Source organism: Myotis daubentonii, chromosome 3 (assembly GCF_963259705.1).
Source record: "Myotis daubentonii chromosome 3, mMyoDau2.1, whole genome shotgun sequence".
NCBI classification, from domain to species: domain Eukaryota; kingdom Metazoa; phylum Chordata; class Mammalia; order Chiroptera; family Vespertilionidae; genus Myotis; species Myotis daubentonii.
Genome location: NC_081842.1, coordinates 61,445,599 through 61,457,738, shown reverse-complemented (window position 1 = coordinate 61,457,738; position 12,140 = coordinate 61,445,599). Strand labels below are relative to the sequence as shown.

Below are 12,140 nucleotides of genomic sequence, written 5' to 3'. Positions count from 1 at the left end.
CCCCATGCAGCCTGCTGCTCAGTCACTTGGTTGTCCCTCACTAATCCCCTGCTGGCCTGGTCTCCCTATGCAGCCTGTTCGGCCATCTGTTTGATCATGACGGTCGCGACAGTTGCGATGGTCACTTAAGCTTCTTTATAGATATTTACACTTACATACTACTGTATAGCAAACTCAGTGTGTTGTTTCTTACTATGTAGCCACAAAACACATTGTTAGGAGTGGGGCTGGGAGGTGTGGAAGAGGCCTGTCATTTCTCTATATAATCAGGCATACAGGTTAGACATGTATCTCGAGTATCTGGGTTGTCTTGTAACAGCCCATTATGGGTTTGTCATGCACAAATTTATATAAACCCAACCTTTTCTATTTTATATTTTCAGATGATTTTACTTCTAGAGAAAGGAGGATTCTCTAAGTTTACCATTTGTAAAGCATCTGGTCATGGTATTTGCTCAAAAAAGACCTATTTTTTCAGGCATTGTCCACAGTAGCTTGTTATTCAGCTCCTTCACTAGACTTGGTTCTGAATGAACCAGTAGTTCTTTAAACTTACTGTCACCCACAAAAGACAGTGATTGACATCATGGGACCATGGAGAGGCAATGCCCAAAACGAAACTGCCAAAGCCCTGAGGGCAGTTCCTAAGAAGGACAAATATTAGTGCTTTCAAGGACAATAACATTATTATAATAACTTTCTAAGATGACTATTTGATGAATAGCAATTATATGTACTCTTAATTTTAGAATGTTTATTTAAAAAAAGAAAATTAATCTAGTAACATAGTCATACCTTATACAGTGAGTGACCTTAATATGTCACCATAACATTTTATTTCATTTTATTTGCATGTCTAAAAATACTACAAAAAATACAGTCAAAGTCGATATGCACAATTCTAAACTGTATCTGGCTGAGTTATTTTCCTTTTAGGTTCTCCACAGTAGAAACTTCCCAGGACGTGACTTACATTTTTGCCAGTTGAAGATCTGTGATACTGTTAAGTTTCCATACTTGACAAGACATATGAAGGTGTGGTTGTTGGTCACATTGAAGTCCAGTTCACTGCTAATAGTGTAGAGCTCAGTTTGAGGGTCTTGGGAAACTGTTGTGTGGATGGCATTTAATTCTTTTCCCTTTTCCAACCAGGAGAGGTGAGGCTTTGGAAAACCTCCGGAGGTTGAACAAATTATTCTTTTGATGTTTGTAGCTGGGTTTCCAAGCTCAGTTATACTTGGGACAGGAAAGTCAGCTAAAGAAAGAACAAGGATATAAGTATATATCATTATATCTGTGTGTGTATGTGTTATATATATATATATATTTTTTTTCTTTGGGAGGTGTTATATTTTTAATAAAATATCTAGCTTTAATAAGAATGTAGCCCTAGCCAATTTGGCTCAGTGGATACAGTGTCGGCCTGCAGACCGAAGTGTCTCAGGTTTGATTCTGGCCTAGGGCACATACCCGGGTTGCGAGCTTGAGCCCCAGTGTGGGGCGTACAGGAGGCAACCAATCAATGATTCTTTCTCATCATTGATGTTTCTATCTCTTTCTCCCTCTCCCTTCCTCTCTGAAATCAATAAAAATACATTAAAAAAATAAGAATGCAAAAATTATATATAATTTACAACTTCCCATAAGTCAGTAGTTATGTATAATCCAAAGACTGACTTTGGAATTCTTCATCACTTTTTTAAAAAACTTTTATTATTATTATTATTATTTTAATCCTCACCCAATGATATTTTTTCCATTGATTTTTAGGGAGAGTGGAAGAGAGAGGGGAAGACAGAGAAATATTGATGTGAAATACATCGATTGGTTGCCTCCGACCAGGGCCAGGGCCCGAGGATCCTGCAGCCAAGGTACATGCCCGTGCCTGGAATCAAACCCAGGACCCTTTGTTCTACAGGATGATGCTCTATCCACTGAGCCAAGCAGGCTAGGGCTCTTCATCACTTTTGATAGAGGTAGGAGGGAAGTTATTAGAGAAAAGAGAAGTAGCTTCATGTGAAGAAATATTGACACATTTGTAAGAATTGAAGAGAAAAATAATACAACATTTAGTGAGCTCTTAATGCTTGTTCAGTCTGGACTTTTCCTCATTTCGTCTTTACAACAACCCTGGGAGGTAGATTGTAGCAAAAAAAAGATTAAATATTACTAATTTCATATGATTTAATTTAATACAATTTCCATTTTATAAATAATGAAGTTGAGGTCTAATCATAACCAGTAAGTGGCAGAACTGGTATTTGAATCCAAGTTTTTCAGGTATCAGAGCCTTCCCTCTCCTTGTCTTCCTTTCTTGTACTTGGTTTCCTTTCCTTTCATCCTGACTTTTAAGGCCACAAAGTAGCTCTTTTACTTGTCTGTTTATTAGTTAATATAGTGAACACCCATGAACCGACCATCCAACTTGAGAACCAGCACACTGACAGTAACTTATATAAATACTAGAGGCCTGGTGCATGAATTCATGCACAGGTGGGGTCCCTTGGGGTGGCCTGTGGGGATTTGGCCCAAGCTCACGCCCCCAGGCTTGCAGCCCCGCAGCCCCGCCTGGCACTTCACCATGGCCTAGTGCCGCCCCCTCACCGGCTCCATCATCCTGCCTGCGGGGTGATCAATCAGGGTCAGGCCTCCACAGCACAGCTCCCTCAGCGCCTGGGAGCCAGGCAGCAGCCCTGCCCCCCACCTCCACCACTGGTTGCCATCTGTGGGGCCATTGGTGGGGCGATCAGGCCCCTGCTTGCACCTGCTTTGGCCTGGTGCCTCCTGCTCACCTGCTCCACCATCCTGCTATGGTCCCACTCTCATCGGGGCCCACTGGGGCCGGCAGCTCCTCCACTGCCACCTGCTGCCAGCACCACATCGCCGACACCCGCCTTGTCCGCGCCACTCCCTGGTGGTCAGCGCAATCATAGTGAGTGGTCAAAATCCCAGTCAAAAAGACCGCCCAAGAGGACAACTTGCACATTAGGCTTTTATTATATAGGATCCTTGTGTAGTCTCAGCTGTCCTGTCTCCTTCTCACACCCGAGATAACCATTTCCCTAGAGTTTGTTTAGCACCCCCTTTCTTTTTCAAAAGTAGTCTTTTAGTCAGGTAAACCTCTGTCCAAATTGTACACTAGTAAGCCTGTGATTTTAATCATTAGCCTTTACTAACCCCCTTGCAATTTAGATATGCCTTAATAGGACAGAGAGGCCTTCCCAGCATTCCTCCAGGAGCCTGGAGACACTCCTGCATTTACACAGTTGAGCCCCAATAAGATACTAAAGTGCGGAGAGACAAGATGGTGGTGGAATAGGTGGACGTGTCCCAAGGCTTGTCCAGGAGCAAATAGAATGAGCAGCTGAAATAACATCCATCCTGAATTTGCGAAGGAGACTCAGCTGGTGAGACAGTTTGCAGCCGGGAAGGTTAGAGTTCCCCAGAAAAGCTCAGCCTCTACAGATTCTGTCCCCACCCTCTTTACTGGGTGTTTGGTGTTTGTATTTGTTTGGTTTATCTATTGGTTCTGTGGTGTTCTCTCTCTCTCTCTCTCTCTCTCTCTCTCTCTCTATATATATATATATATATATATATATTCTCCAGGGCACTGCAACCATGAGAATATATATATTCTCCTTTTTCTTTTCTCTTCTATCTTTTTTTTTTTCTCTCTTAGATATCAATTGTGCTCTCTTTTCTCTCCCCTAATTCTCTTTTATCAGGTGGTCACTGACATTGGGGCTATCGGTGTCGTGAGTACATTCATGCTTTGTTCCCTTTGGGTCATGTCTTTTTTTTTTTTATTGCTTAAAGTATTACAAAGGGTATTACATATGTATCCATTTTATCCCCCCGCCCTAGACAGTCCCCTAGCCTCCCCTATCACCCAGTGTCTTATGTCCATTGGTTATGCTTATATGCATGCATACAAGTCCTTTAGTTGATCTCTTACCCCCCTACCTCCTGCCCCCCAACCCTCCCCGGCCTTCCCGCTGCAGTTTGACAATCTGTTTGAGGCAGCTCTGCCTCTGTATCTATTATTGTTCAAAAGTTTATAATGATCTCTATTGTCCATGAATGAGTGAGATCATGTGGTATTTTTCCTTTATTGACTGGCTTATTTCACTTAGCATAATGCTCTCCAGTTGAATCCATGACGTTGCAAATGGTAAGAGTTTTTTCCTTTTTACAGCACATAGTATTCCATCGTGTAGATGTACCACAGTTTTCTAATCCATTCATCTACTGATGGGCACTTAGGCTGTTTCCAGATCTTAGCTATGGTGAATTGTGCTGCTATGAACATAGGGGTGCATATATCCTTTCTGATTGGTGTTTCTGGTTTCTTGGGATATATTCCTAGAAGTGGGATCACAGGGTCAAATGGGAGTTCCATTTTCAGTTTTTTAAGGAAACTCCATACTGTCTTCCATAGTGGCTGCACCAGTCTGCATTCCCACCAGCAGTGCACAAGTGTTCTTTTTTCTCCACATCCTCTCCAGCACTTGTCGTTTGTTGATTTGTTGATGATAGCCAGTCTGACAGGTGTGAGATGGTACCTCATTGTTGTTTTGATTTGCATCTCTCGGATGATTAGTGACTTTGAGCATGTTTTCATATGTCTCTTGGCTTTCTGAATGTCCTCTTTTGAAAGGTGTCTATTTAGGTCCTTTGCCCATTTTTTGATTGGATTGTTTATCTTCCTTTTGTTAAGTTGTATGAGTTCCCTATAAATTTTGGAGATTAGGCCCTTATCAGATATGTCATTGGCAAATATGTTTTCCCACACAGTGGGTTTTCTCCTTGTTTTGTTGATGGTTTCTTTTGCTGTGCAGAAGCTTTTTATTTTGATGTAGTCCCATTTGTTCATTTTTTCTTTAGATTCAAGTGCCCTAGGAGCTGTATCAGTGAAGAAATTGCTTCGGCATATGTCTGAGATTTTCTTGCCTTTGGATTCTTCTAGAATTTTTATGGTTTCCTGTCGTACATTTAAGTCCTTTATCCATTTTGAGTTTATTTTTGTGTATGGTGTAAGTTGGTGGTCTAGTTTCATTTTCTTGCATATATCTGTCCAATTTTCCCAACACCATTTATTGAAGAGACTATCTTGGCTCCATTGTATGTTCTTGCCTCCTTTGTCAAATATTAATTGAGCATATTGGTTCGGGCCGATTTCTGGGCTCTCTATTCTATTCCATTGATCTATATGCCTATTCTTGTGCCAGTACCAGGCAGTTTTGAGAACAGTGGCTTTGTAATACAGCTTGATATCTGGTATTGAGATCCCACCTACTTTGTTCTTTTTCAGGATTGCTGCAGCTATTCGGGGTCTTTTTTGATTCCAGATGAATTTTTGGAAAGTTCGTTCTAGATCTCTGAAGTATGCTGTTGGTACTTTAATGGGAAGTGCGTTGAATTTATAGATTGCTTTGGGTAGTATGGACATTTTAATGATGTTGATTCTACCAATCCATGAACACGGTATGTTCTTCCATCTGTTTATGTCTTCCTCTATGTCTTTTTTCAACGTCCTGTAGTTTTCTGAGTAGAGGTCTTTTACCTCTTTAGTTAAGTTTATTCCTAGGTAGCTTAGTTTTTTCGGTGCAATGGTAAACGGGATTGTTTTTATAATCTCTCTTTCTGAAAGTTCACTATTGGTGTATAGAAATGCCTCAGATTTCTTGGGGTTAATTTTGTATCCTGCTACATTGCCAAATTCATGTATTAAGTCTAGTAGCTTTTTGATGGAATCTCTAGGGTTTTGTATGTATAATATCATGTCGTCTGCAAATAAGGACAGTTTTACTTCCTCTTTTCCAATTTGGATGCCTTTTATTTCTTCTTCTTGCCGAATTGCAATGGCTAACACTTCCAGTACTATGTTGAACAGGAGTGGTGAGAGGGGGCATCCCTGTCTTGTTCCTGTTCTTAGGGGAAATGGTGTTAGTTTTTGTCCGTTGAGTATGATGTTGGCTGTGGGCCTGTCATATATGGCTTTTATTATGTTGAGGTATGATCCTTCTACTCCCACCTTGCTGAGAGTTTTTATCAAAAATGGGTGTTGAATTTTGTCAAATGCTTTTTCTGCATCAATTGATATGACCATGTGGTTTTTTTCTTTCAATTTGTTTATGTGATGTATCACGTTTATTGATTTGCGGATATTGTACCATCCTTGCATCCCTGGGATAAATCCTACTTGGTCATGGTGTATGATCTTTCTGATGTACTGCTGGATCCGATTTGCTAAGATTTTGTTGAGGATTTTGGCATCTATGTTCATGAGGGATATTGGCCTGTAATTATCTTTCATTGTGTTGTCTTTACCTGGTTTTGGTATTAGGGTGATGCTGGCTTCATAGAATGAGCTTGGAAGTGTTCCTTCCTCTTGAATTTTTTGTAGTAGTCTGAGGAGGATAGGTTTTAGTTCTTCCTTGAATGTTTGGTAAAACTCCCCTGTGAAGCCGTCTGGTCCTGGGCTTTTGTTTGATGGAAGCTTTTTGATGACTGCTTCAATTTCTTCCATAGTTATTGGCCTGTTGAGATTTTTAGATTCTTCCTGATGGAGTTTTGGAATGCTGTATTTTTCTAGGAATTTGTCCATTTCCTCCAGGTTGTCTAGTTTGTTGGAGTAAAGCTGTCCATAGTATTTTTTAACAATCATTTGTATTTCTGTGGGGTCTGTTGTTATTTCGCCTCTATCATTTCTGATTTTATTTATTTGGGTCCTCTCTCTCTGCTTCTTGGTGAGCCTGGCTAGAGGTTTATCAATCTTGTTTATCCTTTCAAAGAACCAGCTCTTGGTTTCATTGATTTTCTGTATTATTTTTTTGGTCTCTATGTCATTTATTTCTGCTCTAATCTTTATTATCTCCTTCCTTCTGCTCACTCTGGGGTTTTCTTGTTGCTCTCTTTCTAATTCTTTGAGTTGTAGAGTTAGATGATTTACTACCATTTTTTCTTGTTTTTTGAGATAGGCCTGTAGAGCTATAAACTTCCCTCTCAGGACTGCTTTCAATGTGTCCCATAGGTTTTGGATTGTTGTGTTTTCATTGTCATTAGTTTCCAGGATGTTTTTAATTTCTTCTTTGATCTCATTGGTAACCCAATCAATATTTAATAGCATGCTATTCAGCTTCCAGGTGTTTGAGTATTTTGGGTTGTTTTTATTGTAGTTTATTTCTAATATTATGCCATCGTGGTCTGCGAAGATGCTTTTTATGATTTCAATCTTCTTGAATTTGGGGATACTTTGCTTGTGACCCAATATGTGGTCTATTTTTGAATATGTCCCATGAGCAACTGAGAAGAACGTATATTCTCTGGCTTTGGGGTGAAGTGTTCTGAAGATGTCTATTAAGTCCATCTGATCTAGTGAGTCATTTAGGATTGCTGTATCTTTGCTGATTGTTTGTCTATAGGACTTATCCAGTGCTGTCAATGGTGTATTAAAGTCCCCTACTATGATTGTATTGTTGTCGATCTCTCCTTTGATATTTTCCAGGAGTTTTTTTATGAATTTGGGTGCTCCTACATTGGGTGCATATATGTTTACCAGGGTTATATCTTCTTGTTGTATTGATCCCTTTAGTATTATGAAGTGGCCTTCCTTATCTCTTGTTAAGGCCTTCACTTTGAGGTCTATTTTGTCCGATATAAGTATTGCTACCCCAGCTTTCTTTTCCTTTCCATTTGCCTGAAAGATATTTTTCCATCCTTTCACTTTCAGTCTGTGTGAGTCCCTTCTAATGAGGTGGGTTTCTTGTAGACAGCAGATGTATGGGTCATGTTTTTTTATCCATTCAGCCACTCGATGTCTTTTGGTTGGAGAATTTAGTCCGTTTACGTTTAAAGTTATTATTGAAAGGTACTTGTTTGTAGCCATTTCTTTTTTTGTGTGGCTGTTTTCTTTCTGAGCTTTTTATTTCTTATTTTTATACCAGTCCCTTTAGCATTCCTTGCATTGCTGGCTTGGTGGTGACAAACTCCCTTAGTCTTTTTTTGTCTGTGAAGCTTCTTATTTCCCCTTCAATTTTGAATGATAGCCTTGCTGGATAGAGTATTCTTGGATTCAGTCCTTTGCTTTGCATCACTTTGTAAATTTCAGTCCATTCTTTTCTGGCCTGATGTGTTTCTGTTGAGAAGTCATTTGACAATCTAATGGGAGATCCCTTGTATGTAACTTTCCGTCTCTCTCTTGCAGCCTGTAAGATTCTCTCTTTGTCCTGAACATTTGCCATGGTGATTATGATGTGTCTTGGTGTGGTTCTTTTCGGGTTCACCTTGTTTGGGACTCTCTGGGCTTGTGTGACTTTTTTCTTCCCCACCTCAGGAAAGTTTTCTGATATTATTTCTTCGAGTAGGTTTTCTAATCCTTGTTCATCTTTCTGTTGTTCTGGTACTCCTATTATTCGTATGTTGTTTCGTTTCATGTTGTCCCAAAGCTCCCTTAGGCTCTCCTCCTGTCTTTTAATTTTTTTCTCCAATTGCAGTACATTTTGGGTGTGTTTTGCTTCCTTGTCTTCTAATTCACTTATTCGGTCCTCCGCTTCTCCTAGTGTACTGTTGATACTTTCAATGGAGTTTTTCATTGCAGCTATATCACTCTTCATTTCTTCTTGGGTCTTACTTAGGTTGTTGATTTTTTCATCTGTTTCTTCTAGCTTCTTCCATATGTTATCGATTTTTTCATCTGTTTCTTCTAGCTTCTTCCATATGTTATCGATTTTTTCATCTGTTTCTTCTTGCTTCTTGCAGAGGTTGTCGATTTTTTCCTCCATCCGGTTTATGCACTCTAGGATCCTTATTCTGAATTCTTTATCTGTCATGTTGCATGCCTCTGTATTACTTAGCTGCTTTTCTGGAGAGTCCTCCTTCTCTTTCCTTTGGGGGTTTCTTTGTCTACCCATGTTTGATCTCACTGACATATCTAGACGTTGAGTTGTTCAGTGGTTGCTCCCTTGGTGGCAGTGACTCCTTGGTCTGTGGTTGCTCTTCGGGCGGTTGCGGTAGCAGCTGCTCTTCAGTTGGCAGCAGCTCCTCTGGTGGGTGCTGTTCACAGCTGTGGTGGCTCTTCTGGCTGGTGGGGCGAGGTTTCACGTACAGCTGCTGTTCCTCAGCAGAGGATGAGGTGCTCAGGAGGTTGCTGTTGCTTGGATCTGCTGCGTTGATTTAAAGGCACAAAATACAACACAACAAGGCACCACGTACCAGGCACTATACACAAATATATTCACGATATTAATAACCCCAATTAAAGGTGACCACCTGAATTAAGAGAATTAGGGGATAAGGAAGAAGGAAGAGAAAAAGATAAAAGAGAAAAAGGGAAAGAAAAGTAGGGACCAAAAAAAGGGAGTGCAAAAATGAAATTGGGAAAAAGGAAGGGGGAAAATAAAAGCGAGAAAAGAAAAGAAAAAAAAAAAAGAGCGAAAAGAGAGAATGAAGTGGAAGAGGGAAGAGACTTTTTATATGAGGAGAATACTCCTATAGAACAGCCATTAATCCCAACAAATTCCAGCAACAGCTCCCTGGATATGAATGCAAACTAGAAACAACCAATAATATAATGATGAAAATAGAATGGTGAACACTAATCCCAAAATAAAATAAAGAAAAAATAAAATGGCACTTTAAAAAAATGGTAAAATGGTAGCAGTAATAATACTGGTTAAAAATAAGAAGGTAGTAATTAAAAGGGTAAAATCAGGTGATGGAAAAAGAAGAAAAGAAAGAGAAAAAAAAAGAAAAAGAAAAAAAAAAGAATGAAAAAAAAATTGGTTTCTTAGTTAAAAAGTGAAAAAAGAAAAAAAATTGCAGTAGTGAAGGTCCTTCGTTTCTTCTATTCTTCAGTGTGACTTGCCTTAGACCTTCCAGGTATTCAGGAGAGTGTTGAGTTTCCCTGCGATATACTGTTCCTCTGTGTTGTAAACCACAGTCCTTATTTTAAAGCATGCCGCATTTATTTCCCAGACTGCCTTATTTTGTGTTTAGCAAAGTGTCAGTTTGTGGGTCAGCCTCTGGGTGGCAGTGTTCTGGGGTTGGCCTCTGAGGCTATAGGGCCTCTCTGTCCAGTGGAAGTTCACTGCCCAAAGCTGACTGCGTAATAGTTAGTTACTGGCGCTATGTTGTTGCTGGGATTGAAAATCCCCCTATAGGCCAGACCCTGTTAACTCCCAGGGACTGATCAGGTTATCTTAATCCTTGATCTCGTACAGGGTGGAATCTGGGTGTGGCTGTGCTCCTTGCCTGGGGGCTGGGGGGAGGAGACTCCCTCTCAGGAGCGGGTGGCTGCCCCAGTCCCGGGCTCTGGGGTGTCTCAGCACTCAATTCACTACCACCTCTCCCGGCTCCCCCTCTTTCCCCAGTCTCTCCCCAGATTCCACTCCCCAGCACACTCTCCCTCTCTTCAGCACAGGTGAGTGTCTGTATCCGAAATGTCCCATGAACAGGGTTCAGTGAAAACAAACAAACAAATGCCGGTCGCGGAAACGGGGAAGGCTTGGTTTCTGTAAGCTTCTTCTCTTACCGGGACTGCATGGTCAGGTCAGCTCTTCAGGCTGCCCCCTTTAGGCTCAGTCCTCCGTGATCACAGAACCCAGCTCTCAATTTCCCTGGCGGCGCCAGGAATCCCGCGGTTCTCCTTTCCCCCGTCAGGGGCTGTGCCTGTCCCAAGGGACGCGGCTGTCTGCCACGCGGTCTCCCTCCGACTCTCTGGGCTCAGAGGTCTGGCAAACTTTCCTGCCCAAATCCCTGGGTTTTTTTTACCTTACCAGGGGAGTTCTGCTCTTCCTGGCTGTAAACCCTCTCACCAGCTGAGCAATTTCGCCAATTCAGTGTGAGTGTTACTAGCTTCAGCTGCTCGCTCCATTTGCTCCGGACACGACCTGGGACACGTCTGCCTATATCGCCGCCATCTTGGTTCTCCAGGTCATGTCTTGTTAAGGTGAATTTTATCCTGTCCGGCTAAAGTGCTAGAGAGCAAGCCACATAACCAGACACCTGGAGAGGAAACTTCATTAACGAACGGGTCAATTACACCCTAGACCAGTGATGACGAACCTTTTGAGCTCGGTCTGTCAGCAGTTTGAAAAACCCTAACTTAACTCTGGTGCCGTGTCACATATAGAAATTCTTTGATATTTGCAACCATAGTAAAACAAAGATTTATATTTTTGATATTTATTTTATATATTAAATGCCATTTAACAAAGAAAAATCAACCAAAAATATGAGTTCGCATGTCACTTCTGACACGCATGTCATAGGTTCACCATCACTGCCCTAGACCCAGACACAGAGGCAGGAAGAAGGTGGCAGCAAGGGAGCAAAAGAGGAGTGTGTGGTTGTGTGTGGGGTGTGTGTGTGTGGGTGAGTGAATGAGGCACAGTTAGACCCTGCAGGACCTTCGGGGGCAGGCTAACTGGGCTAGCCTAACTAGGCAGCCTCTGCTACCATTGCAAACAGGACCAGGAGGCCAGCTCTTCTTCAGAGGCCTAGCTTTTTCGAAGGGGTGAGCTGATGTAATTGAGAGCCCAGCCTCACCTCCACCCAGGGTGCCCTCAGGTAACACCTGGGACTCTACAGCCACCCCTGCCAGGGACCTGCTACCTCGGCTGTGGTCTCACGGTCACGGAGTCTCCAGCCACCCTGGGCGCAGGTTCCTGTGAGTTCTGAAGTATGCTCCCCTCTGACCAGCCCAACATTTTAGTCCAGGGCACTGCAACCATGTGAGCAGCAGACACATGAGCAGCACGCTCCTGTCCAAGGAATATCAGCCCCGTGAGCAGCCTGCTCCAGGCCTAAGAGCAGCAGCCTCATGTGGCCTGCCCCTGTCCAAGGAGCAGCAGCTGTGTGAGCGGCCCGCTCCCCCATCCAAGGAGCAGCAACCATGTGAGCAGCCTGACCGGTAAGAGGAGCAGCAGCCGCACGAGCAGTCTGCCTATGTCTGAGGAGTGGCAGCCCTGCACAGCCTGCCCCCATCTGAGGAGCAGCAGCTGCGCACAGCCTGCACCCTGCACCAGTCCGAGGAGTAGCAGCTGCACAAGCATCTTGCCCTCGTCCAAGCAGCAGCAGCCGCCAGAGGAGGCTGCCCAATACGAGGAGCAGCAGCTGTGTGAGCAGCCTGCCCCCAACTG

The 12,140-nt window shown here is 42.4% G+C and overlaps 1 protein-coding gene across 7 annotated transcripts in view; it reads right to left on the bottom strand.

Moving 5' to 3' along the window:
- Positions 1-12,140, bottom strand: part of CD80 (CD80 molecule) — a 58,560-nt gene that overhangs the window by 24,108 nt on the left and 22,312 nt on the right. For all 7 annotated transcript variants that reach the window (XM_059687759.1, XM_059687762.1, XM_059687757.1 and 4 more), the window contains one exon: positions 974-1,255. In XM_059687759.1, coding sequence (XP_059543742.1) covers positions 974-1,255 — 282 coding nt within the window. The remainder of the gene's footprint in view (positions 1-973; positions 1,256-12,140) is intronic.